The 17,520-nt window shown below is 44.1% G+C and overlaps 1 protein-coding gene across 2 annotated transcripts in view; it reads left to right on the top strand.

Annotated features, from left to right (window-relative positions):
- The window catches only part of LOC148817486 (calmodulin-binding transcription activator 1-like), a 421,546-nt gene extending 404,089 nt beyond the window's left edge, over positions 1-17,457 (top strand). For both annotated transcript variants that reach the window (XM_088937940.1, XM_088937938.1), the window contains 5 exons: positions 485-505; positions 875-1,074; positions 3,610-3,684; positions 5,713-5,743; positions 9,165-17,457. In XM_088937940.1, the coding sequence (XP_088794066.1) occupies positions 485-505; positions 875-1,074; positions 3,610-3,684; positions 5,713-5,743; positions 9,165-9,197 (360 nt within the window). In that variant the 3' untranslated portion in view covers positions 9,198-17,457. The remainder of the gene's footprint in view (positions 1-484; positions 506-874; positions 1,075-3,609; positions 3,685-5,712; positions 5,744-9,164) is intronic.
- The last annotated feature ends 63 nt before the right edge of the window (positions 17,458-17,520 follow it).

The following is a 17,520-nucleotide window of genomic DNA, read 5'->3' as shown; positions in this document are numbered from 1 at the left end:
GATGTCTGTGCGTGTGGAGCCAACATGTTCTCCTTGCGTGCGCAGGGGTTTTTGGTGGGTGTTTGGGCTTTCTCAGTGGCCCTGCACTCAGCAGGTCTCGGTAATAACTGCAGTGGCAATAACTCGCACTTCTGCAAGCACTTTCAGTCCTGAAGGATTCCTGCAATCTTGAACAGTTAAAAGAGGACTCGCTGCACCCACTACTTTTACTGAAATGTCAGCCACCTTGTTTAGCAATTAAGAAAGATTGCACTCATCAAGTGTGCGATAATGTTGTTTTTAGAATCTGGCATTTAAAGTGCTTTTTTGTGATGCCTCGAATGCAGCACTTCCTCTGCCACTGTGAGGAAGATAGCTCTCCTGAGTCTGAGTGCCTGCGACATCTCTCAGGGCTTGTAAATCCCCATGTTCTATACTGCATCAGCTGAGTTTGCTTTTCCTTGCACTGACAGTCTCCTCATTTCTGTTCTCTTCTCTTCACAAGCTTACATGGATAGCCTTGAAGGTAATGTGGCTTTAAATCGTACTCATCTGCAGCTCTAACCTCTCTGCTCCAGGTCTGTGCATTACTAGGACAGGCTGGAAGGGAGCTGCCCAGCATTGTCACACCTCCTGCCAATGTGTGCAAGGCACGTGTGAAAAATAACACGACTCTGACCATCCACATCGGTCCTGATAATGTTTGTTTTGTTTGCAGTATCCGATTACCTATTGTTTATCCTGATGTTTTTATTTAAATAACAGTGATTTTTATCTATATAAATATGACATTAAAGTATGGCAGCAGCAACAAAATAGGTGGGAATAGGGGCAGCTAACACCGGCTGTAGTGTGAAAACACTTTCTCACAGTGAGCCTCTCTGTCCTCTGGCAGTATGCACTTTATAAGAAGATGACGCAGGCCGCCATCCTTATCCAGAGTAAATTCCGCAGCTACCACGAGCAGAAGAAGTTCCAGCAGAGCCGGCGCGCGGCCGTGCTGATCCAGCAATATTACCGCAGCTACAAGGAGTTCGGCAGGCTGAGGCCCCATCGCCGGGCAGCTGCTGCGGCGCTTGTGCAACACAAACTCAGGTATTACAGCACACCGGCGAGACTGCACACACACCAGCACGACTGCACACACACCGGCGAGACTGCACACACACCAGCACGACTGCACACACACCAGCACGACTGCACACACACCGGCGACACTGCACACACACCGGCACGACTGCACACACACCGGCGAGACTGCACACACACCGGCGAGACTGCACACACACCAGCACGACTGCACACACACCGGCGAGACTGCACACACACCGGCGAGACTGCACACACACCGGCACGACTGCACACACACCGGCGAGACTGCACACACACCGGCGAGACTGCACACACACCAGCACGACTGTACACACACCGCGAGACTGCACACACACCAGCAAGACTGCACACACACCGGCGAGACTGCACACACACCAGCAGGACAACTGCAGCAAGACTGCACGCACACCAGCACGACTGCACACACACCAGCGACACTGCACACACACCAGCAGGACAACACACACACCAGCGAGACTGCACACACACCAGCAGGACAACACACACACCGGCGACACTGCACACACACCAGCAGGACAACACACACACCGGCGAGACTGCACACACACCGGCGAGACTGCACACACACCAGCACGACTGCACACACACCAGCAGGACAACACACACACTGGCGACACTGCACACACACCGCGAGACTGCACACACACCAGCACGACTGCACACACACCGGCGAGACTGCACACACACCGGCACGACTGCACACACACCGGCGAGACTGCACACACACCAGCACGACTGCACACACACCGGCGAGACTGCACACACACCAGCACGACTGCACACACACCGGCGAGACTGCACACACACCAGCAGGACAACACACACACCAGCAGGACAACACACACACCAGCAAGACTGCACGCACACCAGCACGACTGCACACACACCAGCGACACTGCACACACACCAGCAGGACAACACACACACCAGCGAGACTGCACACACACCAGCAGGACAACACACACACCGGCGACACTGCACACACACCAGCAGGACAACACACACACTGGCGAGACTGCACACACACCGGCGAGACTGCACACACACCTGCACGACTGCACACACACCAGCAGGACAACACACACACTGGCGACACTGCACACACACCGCGAGACTGCACACACACCAGCACGTCTGCACACACACCGGCGAGACTGCACACACACCAGGAAGACAACACACACACCAGGAAGACAGCCCACACACCAGTGAGACTGCACACACACCAGCAGGACAACACACACACCAGCGAGACTGCACACACACCAGCAGGACAACACACACACCAGCGAGACTGCACACACACCAGCAGGACAGCACACACACCGCTAAGACTGCACACACACCAGCAGGACAACACACACACCAGCGAGACTGCACACACACCAGCAAGACAGCACACACATAACAGCAAGATAGCACTCACAGAACTGCAAGATACAGTAGTACACACACAATTACAAGATCACATGCACATCAGGAGTTTGCATACACTACTACAAAGCTGCAGGCACATAACCTCATGATCATACCAGCAATATTGCATACCAACAAAAGACCTCATGGAGTTATATCACTTTTTAAAGTCACACACTCAAATACACATAGACAGTGTCAGGATGGCTTTCAAACCCACCAAGAACACAATTACAGCACAGCATCACAGTTATACAACACAAACTCAGGAGTACAAAATACATGGTTATAAATGCACTAAATAGCAAAAATACGCAGTGGAAATCAACCGTGTACAAACTAATTATCCAAATTGTACTGCTCTAATTAATTCATTTACATCGGCAATTACAATCTCACTTTTTGTAACCTGCAAAAAAATGTTTTGTGGACACCAGAAGTGTAAAGCATTAATTCAAGCAAATATTCATGTTATTGGTATGTACACAGATAATATTGTTTTGATGATTTTCACACTAACACGTTCTAAAAGTTGTTAGTAGTTGCACATTTCTGAGTAATGATGTATTAAAGCCAGAGATCTTTAACCCGCTTTTGGAGAAACACAATCCTTCAGGTTTTAGAGGCATCTTCAGTGAAAGGCTACAGTCAAAGATCACATTAATCTTAGGAATTTACAGCTTTTAAATAACAAAGAGGCTTCACAGTAATAAAAACCCTACAGCTTTTTTAGACCAGGGCTGGAAACACCTGCTTTAAATGATCCATGTAATTATAAATATTTAGATCAGTGTTTCCCACTTCCAATTTCAGGGATAAACCAGTGATAAATGATTTGAACCACCAGGGATTCTACTGCTTTGATTTAAAACCATGTTGTCACAACCTAAATCAGCTGAGGGTGATTTCTTGATTGCAACAAGCAGTCTACAAAATACATTTTTACATTTATAAAGAGTTGTTGGGAACCTTGAATATTAAAAGCCCTGGACAGCGAGTGTGTCCACAGTAACATGAGCCATGGATGTGGTTTAGAGTCAGACAGTGACTAACCAGACTAACGATGTGCATCTGTTCCAGAAGTAGTTTGCTCACCAAGAAGCAGGACCAGGCTGCACGTAAGATCATGAGGTTCCTGCGCCGCTGTCGCCACAGGTGAGCCCCACGCAGCCCGGTCAGCTCCACCTGCACACCCGACTTCGCTTTCCGAGTTCAAAGCCATGAACACGCACAGAGTCCTTAAGGAAAAGCGGTGGAAAGGGGGAGGCTAAGAATCTTAGCCCGAGTATTTTCTTTCTGTCTCATCTAGTTTTCTTTGTGTACTTCACTGTAGAAAAGCAGATCACCTGCCCTAAGACGTCCCCTCACACTCATTCAAAAGCTGATTGATTGTCAGTCAGATTGACTGTTGAACTGATTGCACAGTAGCTTTTGGAAATACCCAAAATCTGTTTATTGCGCATCAAAACAATCCAAAACATGAGGGTACTGAGCCACATTATACTGTAGTGCTTTTCAAAAACTAGCTGTCACAGTGACGCCTTGAATAAAGTTGATCAAAAGGTGTTATTCATGTGCACTTATTGTAAATATTTACAGGCTTTTAGCTATACATACTGTGTGGCCTCTTGAGAAATTTTGTAAATCACAGATAATGAAATGAACTAAGACTTTTTACAGGAATATGCATCCGTATTTCTTCATTTCAGATTTTTATTCTGGTGTTCCTGCACTTAACAATGTGATCAGCAGTCATTAAACCATTAGATTTTTCTTTTATCATAATGATGTCTAAATCAATTAATTCTTGGTGTACCACCTGCTTAGTGAAATGTCAAGTATCTGTTGGGAGATTCCCATCTGCTGAATGTATTAAAGTAACCGGTTAAATGGACAATTCAGAGGGCTGGTTAATAACAGGGACATACATTTATTGCAAACATACTGTAGCTAGCCTGGAAACACCTAAAATGGATAATGTTTATTTAGTTGGTCGTAAGCATTGGTCAAAAGCTACGAAGTGAAAAGAATTGAAGTGATTCACAAAAGAAACACTACTTTTAAGGAGCCACTTCAACTTGAAGAGGAAATCCAGTGAAAACAGAAGTCACACATGAGCTATACTCAGCTGTATACTATAGTGATAATCATGCGCTCCGAAACATCTCAAGCTGAAGTAAACAACTGTCCACAACTGTTTGTGTACTTATGGTAGATACCTTAATACTTAATTAATTAATTGAAGGGACAGTGTTTAATGCATTCTGTACTAAAATAATACAACATCAAAATATTAAGTTGTTTTACATTCTTAAATCGTGCCAAGATTACATATTGTTGCCCCCTTGGTAATTTGGTGTACACTTTCTGAGCTCAAATAATGTTTATAATGTGATTGATGTCTAAATCTACCTTAATCATTATAGAACACATTTATATTAACCTGTCCTGTAGTTAAAGTAGCTATACGGTATTTAATTAAAAACGGGGGACCTGGGATTAAGTTCTTGAACGCAGAATGTTGCTGTCTATTGAATTGAAAGACCACAGACGCTTCAGCGTGCCCACGGAGCCTGGTGCAGGCGTGGTTCATCAGAGTGAGTCAGTACCAGGACCTCTGCTTCTCGTACAGGCAGAAGGCATCTCCTCGGGCTCAGGAGGCTGCACGGAGTTCGCTGAGCTTTGGGACTGGCAGTCTGCCTTTACGGAGATGTTTTGGAGCCTTTGATTATTGTATAAATACATATACAATGCCTGAACGGCTTGATGTAGTTTTGTTTGCTTTTCGTTTTGCACTGTATTTCCGCCTTAAGTTTAAGTTCACAAAAAGCCCAAAGACTGTTTGATAAAAACATGCGTTTATCAGTTTTTATCAAACAGTTTCTTTCCAAAAACACACACTTGTTTAATGTGACTGTTGCGCATAAGAGGCTGTTGAGCAGGTGCCCGTTTCAGTCCAGTCTTTCCAGTGAGTTGGAGTGCAAATCAGTTCAGTAGTTTACATGGTTTAGAAGTGACGACTTGATCCCGCACTGCACATGGAGACATCCTGCCCTGACTGCACTGGGCACCAGCCACCACTGCGGTACATAGGCACGCAAGGACATCCCCACTGTACTGCGCCCTCCCCCACCTCCTCCTGTGCTAATAGCTGTCTGGTGTTGTTTTGCTGTCAATGCGAAGCCCCTTGATGGACCATAGACTGTTCAAGCGGGTGAGTGCAGCCTTAGCAACTTAGTTCATGCTTCTCTCTTTCTCTCTCTCCCTACCTCCCTCCCTCTGTTGCGCGCCCTTTTTCCTCTTTCACTGTTGCTTGATGCCTGCTTGCATGACGGCTGCAGACTGGAACCACTGATAGGCCCTTCTGATTGAGAGAAGCAGCAGTACTTCACTAACCACACTACACGAATGACAGCGACACAGCAACACTAACCTCGCTCCTCCTTCTGATTTCCTTTCCTTTTTTTATGAGTTTTTGTTTCCTTTCTTTGATTTCCTTCTTTTGTTCTTTTCCAAGAGAATTTTTAATTTTTCCAAAAATGCACATTTAATGCAAAAGAATGGTTGGATGACCTTTGACCTTGCTGCATGACTGGTGACGAACACAGGCCTTGCTTCTTTACTCCTAGGCATGCTCAGAATGTCACATCCTGTGTGGGCAGGATGTTTTATTTCCAACCACCTGGCTGCCTGTTGTTTTTTTATTGTTTTGCCTTGGGATGGCGCGAAGGGAAAGAGCTCCCTCATCGCTTCTGCTTCTTTTTCTACACAGTCTGATCTCTACAGACCACTGTCACCCTGCAGACTGGGGGCGGAGGAGGGAGGAACTGGGAACGTAGGGTCTAACCACAGATCCCGACTTGGGCTAAAGAGCTGGAAGGCCAAGCTTAGCAAAATATCTTAGTTTGATTTTGCCGGTGAGACTGAGAGTCCCTTTGCTCTCCCATTGTGCCAGTTAGTGTCATACCCCAGCCGGTGCCGCAATTAAATCTCGTAATCCAGTATTTCAAAGTTCCAGTCCTGGGACCCCACAGACAACACAAGTGGTTGCTTGTTTTCCTCCACGGTCGGTTGTGGAAAGAAAGCTCTATACGAATGGTGTACATTGAGTAATCCCTCTTCGAATTAGCTCCATTGTCCTGTATGAGTCACACTGTAAAGCAGTGAAGATGTCAAAATGAATGCTGCTGGAATCAAAATCACGCACCCCATGGTCTCCCAGGGGACCTAACCAGTAAAAGCACCCCCCAATCGCAGGCTGATCGCCGTGATCCAGTGGGGATTCAAGCCCACTGGGACTAGAATTCCCTAATGTATGGTTGGGGGGGGGGGCTGGGCTTTCTCGACTTCCAGCAAAACAGCAACAACCTGGGATGCTGGAGGCTCACAGTGATGTCCATAAGGAATATGCCACTCTGCCAATTAGGAGTCCGAAGAGAAGTAACTCTGATTGAGACAGTCAGAGGAGCTTGTCTGCTCTTCCTGATTATCTCGTTGTGGTTGTTGGGGTCATGGCTGTGAGCCATGTATTGATCAAACTGGCCATTCCACATTTTGTGGGTATACAATACTTGATAGTTCATGAGGGGCAAGAACATCCAAGAATCAGATGCTTTGTGAATGATTGAGTATTTTAGGTAGGATAGTTGTGGCTTAAACCCACTTGGTCAAGAGGCTATGGGACAAGGAGGCTCGAACCCCATTCAGAGAGAGGAGTTAACCTCTGAAATGGGAGCTGTATAGGTGGAGACAGGGTGGAGAAGGGGTGTACGAGACGAATGCACAGGGAGGTGCTTGTGTTCAGTATTTATAGGTAATTTCAGTAATGAATATGATCAGGAACAGCTGGGTGAGATCGGCTTGTTGTGATTATCCCTCCCAAACATCCGTTAATAGCTTCCACTTCCTGGTCCTGAATTTAAAATGCAATCCTGCATCTGTGTCCCGACAGTGGGACTGCAGCTGTGGAATACTGAGTAATGTGTACCGTTGTTCCCTTGGGGCTGTAAGAGTCCTTCACTTACTGTATAGCACCCATCAGTCATTTTAAGCAACACAAATCTTATCTATCACTAGGAATTCTGCTGGATACCTTTGAGTTAATTGTGTGTCCAGGCATTCGACTCGAGACCCAGACTACTTCTTTAAAATTCTTTTTAAACTCGCTTGTGTTGTTTCACTTCCTCCAGGAGTGGTGGGGAGTGAATCAGAACTCTCTCCCTTCCCTCTCCCTCTCCACGCTGGAGTGACTCCAGATCGCTCCTGCCTCGCTTTCAGTTCCTGGAGGGAGGAGCACAAGGCATCAAGCTGCTAGACTGGACTTCCGTGTGTTGGACAGAACAGTCTGTGTGAACACGGGTACACTGCCTAAATGCTCCAGGACAGGGGCTGTAAATAACTGAATTGCAGTGCACTAAGCACTGCATGAAGCTGGCATTTGGCACCACTCCTGTCTGCAGGGGGCATTTTGATTTCCTATCAATTATTGTAACGCCATCAATGTGTAAAAGAAAAATCTTTTGGACTGAAATATTGATCTTACTTCATTAGGAAGAAATGGGAAAGTCATTTTAAACACCCATCTGGCGTAAGATTCAAGATGCACATTAGGATTTGCAAGCAGATCCTTGAGAGCTGTATCGCCTTTTTGCACCTCTCAGTGCCGAAGGAAGAAGTTACAGCTCCTTTTTTCATCTTGACTAAAGGGTCTCCTGCAAATGCACGCTTGATGGAAATTCTGTGTGCAAGCCCTGCACCGCTCCTGCTAGTCCTGCCTGTGGGCTTCGACACACTGCTGGCCAGTGTGACTGCCCCCTCCCCTCCCCTCCCACTCACAACAAGTTGAGCCGTTACGCTGGGCTTCAAACACAAAAGAACTGATTAAAACTTGTTCGCTGGTAGATGATGCTTGCTTTTGTTTCCAGTCTATTTTTTTTTATTTCGATCCTTTACTAATTGCACATGTTTAAAGGCTCCCCACACTCTTTGCATAGGCTTATTTCTTGTCTGACAGTGGGCTGCGATTGCTGAGACATGGAGCAAGTTGTTATTGCAGGTCATACGACACTCAGAGAATCGAGTCGCCAACTGTGCTGTGATTAAAACAAGAATTCCAGCGATTTACAGCCATTATTCCTGCAGTCAGAGGCTAAAACCCCTCCAATACAAAGGATAGCTCACCTTATTTGCTTGATGATGTATGTCCTTTGAGTAGAAAGAGCATCCCTTTGCTATTATCATTAACTAGGTAACCAATCAGGGCCGAAGCCTGTGCCAACCAAAAGTCTGCTTCTAAGCTGTCTTTTTACACTCTCGTTTCTGTAAATTATAGTCACCCAGTGTAGAATCAAGTTCCCTATATTTTGGTATGTAAAAACACAAACACCCATTTTTCACAATTATATATCAGAGTCAAATAGTTTTGTAGGAAGTACTTAATGGAGCATTACGGGTAAAACGTGTTGCCATGTGACATTGGAGGTGGGCGTCTGAGATGGAGCAGACTGCAGATTAAGACCCAGCCGTTGCAGCGTCTGTCTCGGACTCAGGCCTCTCTCCCTGGGGCAGACGCAGTCCGCAGACTCTGGCGTCTGGCTGCCCCGCTCATTCCCCCCGTGTTTCGTTTTGTCTTCCAGAGTGAAAGAATTGAGAAGGGACAGGGAACATGAGACCTTGCAGAAGAACCCCCTCACGATGTGACATCACTTTTCCAGACTCTTTTTTTTTTCTTTTCTGTTTGTACCAGAGACATTTTACAAGAGGAAAAAAAATAAACAATTAAAACAAAGGGGAGAACGCGGAATTCAGCGGGATCGTTGCCGTTAATACTTCGGTCATGTCCATGGATTCTGCTATGTACAACGGCATTATTTTCCCCTTGTTCTTTGTGTACTGAGGAAAGTCGAAAGTCCCGCGGAATTTTAAACTCTACAAAAATGGGGGGAAAAAAACATTATCTTCATGGCATTTTTTGCACTTTTCATATATTGTTTTTTTTTTTCGGAGCAAAAACAGCAAACATCTTGAACTGGGGGCTCTTGGCGTAGTCCCTAGTGAGATCAGAAGAGCGCACACGGAAGGTCGGAGAAGGTCGCCGCAAATATGGAGAAAAACAAAAACGCGTAAGCATATTGGGACCTGCTTCTCAAGAATTGTTTTATGCTTTTATTTTATTTTTTAAAAAGTGACTGATTAATCCATTTGATAAACATGAACCAAAAACCGTCGGCGCAACACACTCGCAGCTGTCTCGCCACGCACACTCCTGTACACGCCCAAGCAAGCGCAGCGCTCCCACACACCTGTCGTCACTGCTGGTTGGCCCTCCTCCCTGTCAGTCAAGCCGGAAGGGGGCGGGGCTTCCCCTGAATGTAGCTGGGCGTCTGCAGAATTGCGCGCGTTTCTCGAAGGATGATTTCGGTTGTGATTTTGCTTTGGAGGGTGGATGCAGGTAAGAAATTAGTATTTGTGCTGCCGGAGGTCCAAGAAAAAGGGGACCCCCCTCCCCCCCCTTTTCAAAAGCCTACGTTATTTGCTTTTTAAATTTACTGTCAGAAGTTATTAGGAGTTGATCCATTCCGTCTTTTATTTTCAATTCTGCCGAGTTTACCACTAGCCTGCCTTCTGTGAGTCCCGTGTAGTTGAATCAACTCTGTTAGTAAGAAAACTATTTTTTTAAATGCATGTGTATGGGCTACGATTCGTCTCTTTGCGTGTTTTTATATACAACAACAAAAAAACAAGTTTAATTTATTTTATTTGTAGTTATAATGTTGTGCCGTCACCCATGTTCCCGCTGCCCTCCTCATGTCCAGCACTTTATGACACTAATATAGTTTATATTCTCTTACGTTGAATTATGATTTTTGTACGCGCCTTATTTCGTTTTTTTTTTAAATAGGGATAATTATTTTTTTTTTCAAATTGGTTTATTGTTATTTTTGTTTTGCTTTTGTTTGTTGTTGTTTTTTTGTGTTACGATTACGAAGGTTGTTGCGTTGCAAATGCCCTTCAGAGACTGTGCCAGGTGTCTGAAGGGACGATCACATTGCCTTGACTTGCTGGAGACTCTGGACTGGAGTCCCTTTGCTATTCCTTCCACAGGGGGAGACAGATCCATATTTTTGACTATTGAGCGGTTTCTGTATATAAAGAAGGTAGACGGTACGTGGAGATAAACATTTATCGGAAGGGGATTGTATTTTAAGAAATATATATTATTTTATTCATAAAAGGGGACACTAACATGGTAAGTGACAAAAAAAAGAATATTTGTATAGTTTTGTTTGAATGCCCAAGTCTGGTTGTATTGTTTGTACATATTGTAAATATCTGGGACAAACAAGGAGCTATGTGCATGAAATTTAAAGACATGAACAAATAAAGATAAAAAAATAAAGCATTAGTGGCTATGATCTGTAAAATGATTAAAAAATATTTCACTATAAGAGTATTTTATTTTAAATGTTCTTTAAAAGAACATTTTGCTAAAGCATGACCTTATTGCAAAAAAAAACAATAAATCTGTATTTAGAGTTAGGAAAAAAGACAAAATTATCTTAATAAAGACAAAAAAGGTTATGTTTACATTTTTTTTTGTTTTGGGCTACCAAGAATTTAATCTTTTTTGCCAATGGTGCCGAGTAATGTGAATGCTATATTGCTTAACAAGAGAATTACGTTATAATCTTTGCAGAGCAGATAATCATAAAAATATACTAGCATTAATACCATACAAAAGTCACACCACTACCAACCAATCAACACACACGAAAGGTCTACACAAAGTGCGGAAGGAGATGTGTTTTAAAAAGTCTCTCGTGTTTCTCCTCTCTTCTCAGTGGCATTAAAAATTAAAAATTAAATTGGACAGATTTGCTATTGCGAGACAAACGAATGAGCAAACAGCCTAACACAAATAGATACAATTGCAAACTCTCGAGCAAAACGCGAAGGAAGACACGCATACACACAAATCGCACAGAAGAGAGTGTTTAAGATCTGTAAGCAGAAAATGAAGAGACTGAGGTGGGGGTGGTGTCTTGGTAGTTCTCTATAACGGGTTTGTAAATAGCAGCCTTGGCCAGGGTAAAATCCAGCCCTGCACATTTGTCTTTGAAGGAGCAGTGATAATTCGGGAGATACGGCTAGTATCCCAGTGAATCATGGCTGTGCATTACATGAAACGTGGATTTAAAAAGAAAGAAAGCGTTATGGTTTAACTTGAATGGATTGAGTCACATCAGCCTGGTCCTGTGGACAAGGCGGTCCAGCCCCCTTCTGGAACGGGCTGTTGGGCTGGGGTCAGTGAAGGGCGCCCGAGCAAAGCATGTTGGGTCACGAAAGACGTAGGCCCCGTGTTTATACGCCAGTGAGCTGGTGATTGGTTGGAGGTGGGGTGTTTGTCTTTCTGCCCATTGTTAATTGTTAATGAACGCCATTTAAATCTGTGTCAAACCCCCACTGAGTTTGGAAAAGAACGATCAGTCTGACTTCAAGGACGTTTAGAGGAAGGATGTCTGATTTTGGAAATTAAAAAAACGGCAACAAACCCTCTGGCACAGACGCCAAGCTGCCTGCCTCATTCGTGTAGCTTGAAGCAGGCTGGTCCCCTACAGCGCAGAACTAGAAACGGTTTTTCAGACGCTCTCCGGAATTATTGTCACATCAGGGGGGGCCATCGCGTTCAATCTCCTTTTCAAAAATTGTGTTCGACACTGATTTAGAGCTGCAGATTCAGGGCGAATGCCAGTGGACAGGCTGGCACAGCAGTTCATTGCAGATAGATGCCCTCCCTCTGCAGAGAGAAGGATGTAGCCATTCAGAAGCCGCGTGTTGCAGTAATGGAGGGTGTAATAGTTCCTAAGGAAGTAAAGGAAGGAACAGAAATGAATGCAAAATCACAAAGTCATCAACAATGAGTAAAACACAGGGAGTCAAAGTTATAATATGCATGCAAACAGTATTACAACAATATTTAGTGTAAATGAGAAAGGGGGTCAGTTTGAAGAGTTATAAATAACGTCCCGATCATGTGATTCCCTTTTGAAGAAAGCAAAAGGCTAAGAAGGGATCCTGTCAGCTCTCTATTTGCTGAGCTTTCACAGAAGCCCTTATATTGATGGGCAAAGCAACTGATTCGGTAGATCCTCCTCTTCTGTCGACTCTAGACAGGAAGCTGGAATGCGGAGGAGTTTTTCAAAGACTGGGTTGATGGGCTGGTGTTTTCATCCAACCAAGGCTGCTATCGGTTCAGGCACGGGCCAGGCAGCGTCGCTCTCCAAAGGGCACAAGCAACACTGAGCTGGACACGGGGTCCAGACCGGAGACTGCTTTCTGTGCAGGTGGAGCACATCGGACGCCATTGAAACCTGCCTGACTGAGGAGGGAGAATGGCATGACATCTCGCACTGCACGCAGAAAGGGGTGTCACAACAGTTCTAAGGTGCTACAAAACTATGATGTCATATTGAGATAGGGGGGTTGGAGGGGAACTTTAGATTGGCCTTGTGGGAATGGGGGGCCGATACCAGCCTCTGACGTGCGGTGGGAATGATGGTCTTGCCCTGAGGAGGGGTCATGCGAAGGCAGAAAGGCTGCAGTAACTCTCGGTTGCAGTTTGTGCTTTGTGAGGAGAAGCCAATGAAAAATGGGGGCAGTCTCTCTTAGGAGGAAAGCAAAGCCCTTGCCTAGGCCCGAACGTCAGGCCCGTGACGAGGAGTGTTGCTGTGCTCTTTGCGAGTGGACACTGGCCCCTGGGCTGTCAAAGAATGTGCTGTCAGTGATGGCCGGGTGTGGCGATCAGTTCTGTCTGTGGGAATGCATGGGGGAAAATGACCCTGCTTTCTTTTTTTCCAGAAATGTGTCTGTGTACTGTATGTTTATTCTGTTTCCAGGAGGTTATGTGAAGAATATTTGAATTTTTTCTTCTTCTTTTTTTTTTTAAAGTCCATTGCAAAGACTTGATATGTAAACCTTTTGCTAAAAGTGTTTATGTAGAAAGTGCCTAATCATATCTGAACAGTGACAAAAGCATGCAACGTGTTTAAAGAAAAAAAAAACTCCATTAAAGTATTATTTAAACCAATTGTAATATGGCGGTTCTAGAAGAACCAGTAACTACATGAAGTCATGGTTATTCTTTTTGTAATGTCGTAAAGAGAAACAAAGGGCCTAATTTTCCCAGTAGGCAAAGAGAGGGCACGTAGCCCATAGAATTAACTTTCAAGCCTTTTGCCTACGGGGAGAATTCAAAACCAAAATGTCAATTTTGAATCTGAACCCTCTTTTGAAAATCCCGAGAAGCTTTGATTTGTCTTATTGGGTTTCAGTTGTCCTTGTAAGATCCCATGAGAAAGAATTTCTCTGTAGTACGATGCACAGCGGTCCAGCACCCATTTTCCTCATATTGCAGAACGATTTTTTTTCCCCTGTTGGATTTCCGTTCTGCGGATCCAGAGAGAGGATTACACAAACACATCCATTCTGGCCATTCCTGCCTTGCATTCATTTTTAGGGTGTCATCTGTTGCATTGTTGTGGGAACTGAGAGTGGTCTTATATGCTTGCATGGGTGATCTAGTTAACCAGGTGCCTAATCAGCACCCAAAGCATGCCTATTTTTCTAGTATCGGTAGTCAAATAGACACGTAAAAGACATTGTTCTGTAAACAGAGAATGCAGATTTAATGTAGCACAGGACTATAGAAAGATGGAGGGCTTCTTTGTGCAAGGCAAAGCAATCTTTACTTGTAAGTCAACTAACAGCAGTATTCTTTATCTTGGTTTTGGGGGCAGCAGGGATTTTGTAAGGCTTCTGTTTTCAATCCCAGAAGAGTTCTTCCAGTTTCCTGTGTTTCCGGTTTTCTTGCTCGCTTGGCCTTCCGTAATGCAAAGGACTATATTACCACACACTCGCGGCTTCACTCGCCTGCATGGGCTCACACAAGGCACAGCGTGGCTGTGTCACGGATGGTTCCACCTCCCTGTTTTGTATTGTTCTTCAGGGTGCCGAAAGTAGGGAAGGTGAGGATCTGTGGGACCAAGAGGACAGAATTCCACAGGGATCGGCAGCCAGTTACTTTAAAACACTGAAGGTCACGTTTTCCTCACTTTCCCCTGGAAGTGTTTTCCTTGAGTTTCAGGGTGTTGCACAGCCGGACCTATTGAGATCTGTAGCCAAGTTAAGGAAAAAATAATCTATACTTCAAACTTAGGGGCATTTAATTCATGAGGAGTTTTCCTTTCCACTGGGGGGGCTGCAGACCCTCCAGAGCAATAGTCTGAGGCAAGCCCAAGGGCAGCAGGGTAATCTCTGCACATTACTGTAGTATTCCAGAAGAGATGCAAATTAGACAGCATTATCAGTTCTTGTTTAATCAAGACAGTGTTAATAGTCCTGTTTTGCCATGAATGTGAAGTTGGCTGCAGTGCTCAGCCATGTGGGCAAAAACCTTGGACGATGCTATAAAATAGGGCTGCTTCCCTTACTTCTGGGGAGCAGGGAGGGTGACAGCCATCTTATCCCACCTGCTTCATGAAGGAGCTGCGCTTCTCCTGCAGCCTGCAGCCCCTGACATGGAAAAATACTACTGAGGAATCTAATTCATTTCTTTCACAATGAAAGTTATTGCTGATGTAAAACCTTAAGCCAAAAGTCTGAAATAGTCCTAGAGGTCAGTGGGTTTAATTAGATGTGCCCCAATTCCATTAGTGGGCATCACAGATTGCTTTGACAGCTAGATTCTGGGATGTGTTGGCTAATAATCCATCGTCTGATTTAATTAGTTGAAAAATACTGCCAGTGTGCCAATAGAATTTGACTTATTATTGATTTTAATTATTAATAATGCTGTGCTAAAACACTCCAGAAGTGTAGTTTCTTGATTCATGATGAACATTAGGATTTAGGGTTATTCTTTTTTTGTGTATCTTGTTTTGGAGCAGAATGTGTGAAGGTTGCGTGTTGTCTAGGTCCGTTGTGCACTCACGCCAGGCAACCCTAGATAAATCAGAAGTACCTGATGCACCCACCCTTGGCTGGAATGCCAGCATGCAGACAGTGAAACATAAACTGGCAGTGATATCTATGGAATTACTGCCAGATTAGCACGGTGAGGTGTGTTTAAATCCGCCACATGCGTGTGTCTCTTCCATGCAGACTCGGGACATTGGCCTACAGTGTGCAAACATATGAGCACACAGTTCGTCCTACACACAAAGTCAAATGTCTTACCCCTCCATACTCAGGAGTTAACAAGCAGTGCAAGAAGTCTTAACCTTCTCTATGAATCATTGTCTCTTACACTGTCAAATACAGAAAGATAAAATACACTTTATTGTTCCCTAGGGGAAACGTTTTATGGACACACTGCTTCTGTGCATCTGAATATATCGCACACTGTGACACATCACATCAATCGCACATGCATAACTAATTACAAAACATAACCATGATATATTACACTTGCATAGTTTGTTACAGCATAAACATATACTGACACAATGGCATTGACCCTTGCCATTTATGTGTATTAACTGCTTCAATAGATAAGGGAACAAATGAATATTTGTATTTATATGATTTACGTTTAGGAGCCCTGAAACATTGATTCATGAGGAAAAAGGGATGTTCATAGGGATATTCAGAATGAAGAATTTGTGAAGGATCTGATATCATTTTACCACCTGTCTGATCATGGATTTTAAAAAATTGTCTGTAAGCTGGAGTTCTGCTTCACGTCTCCTTGAAGACAGTGCAAACAGGTCAGTTGTTTAGCACGGCAGATTTCATCATATGGAGGTGTTTTGCATTTTTAGAGTGTTTTGGCAAAGTATTACTACAAAATTGGCTGTGAGATTTACTTTGGTAGTTGGTCCCATGATCCCATCTCCCGTGGATACTAAAAGACACATGTAGCGTTTTTAAAGTGAGAAACATTAGGAAGCAGCAAAGAAACTCTTCCTTCACCAGTGATGTCGATCACAAAGATCCAGCTTGTGTTTGGCAGCCCCTTTCGCTGGAATTTGTAAAAGCGGCTCATTAACGATTTTAATTGAGTTGAGTGAAATTAATCTCGGCTCCAAAGCATCCGATTTCAAGAAAATCCTGGAATTAAAGGGAATCCTAGAATACTGGCCGTTCACATTTTAAAGATGGGGAAATTTCACATGCTAGTATCCGAGTCCGATCTTGGAGAAAGGTGATAGGCATCGAGTTTTGAGTGTCAACTCCAGCTGTAGTAACTGGACACCACACACCCACACACACCTCCCGCACTGCACTCGAACACAAAGCAGGTTGGATCACTGGGGAAATATCAGAGCAGATTCTTACAGTACAAGGCTTTCTCCTTACAGACACAAAGCAATAAATATTTTTTTTTTAGAGTGAGATCTCCAGGTCTCACTCTAAAGTTAACTTCCTCTTCTGCAGTTGCCAGTATTGCGAGACAGGTGTTCAGTGATTTATGGACAGCGATATCATGAAACCCCTGGCCTAGTTGCACGTTTTTCATCATTTCCAAAAAAAATTAAAAAAAAAACAACAAAAAATGGCCCTGCTTTTTTTAACAAGGCAGTGGGCCCCCAACACTTTGCATGTGAAACTAGTGTTAGATCTTTCTCTCCTCTCTGTCTGCCTAATTTCCCCTCTCTGTTGGATTCCTCCTCTCTGTTCCTACCCCCTGCCCCCCTCTCTCCCCTTCTCTCTCCGTGTCTGTCTCTCTCTCTCTCTTTTGTAAGTTTTATTTTTGTAATTGTGCATGTAAAAGCGTCACTGAATCGATGGAAATGTTTAAAAAAATTTAAAAAAGAATTCAGCTGCTGAAGCCATGCAAAACGTTTTGAATTGCCCTTAAAATATGGAAGATGTTTTCTGAATGCTTTATATTCTTTCTGCTGTAAAATAATAAAAAAAAAATGAAGAAAATTCTCATAGTATGATGTTGCTTTGTTTTGATTATTCTGTTATATTTGAACTCTCGTGATGGAA

Source organism: Atractosteus spatula, chromosome 20 (assembly GCF_055471065.1).
Source record: "Atractosteus spatula isolate fAtrSpa1 chromosome 20, fAtrSpa1.hap1, whole genome shotgun sequence".
Taxonomy (NCBI): Eukaryota; Metazoa; Chordata; class Actinopteri; order Semionotiformes; family Lepisosteidae; genus Atractosteus; species Atractosteus spatula.
Note: the sequence above shows the minus strand (reverse complement) of the source record. Positions and strands in the feature narration are given on the sequence as shown.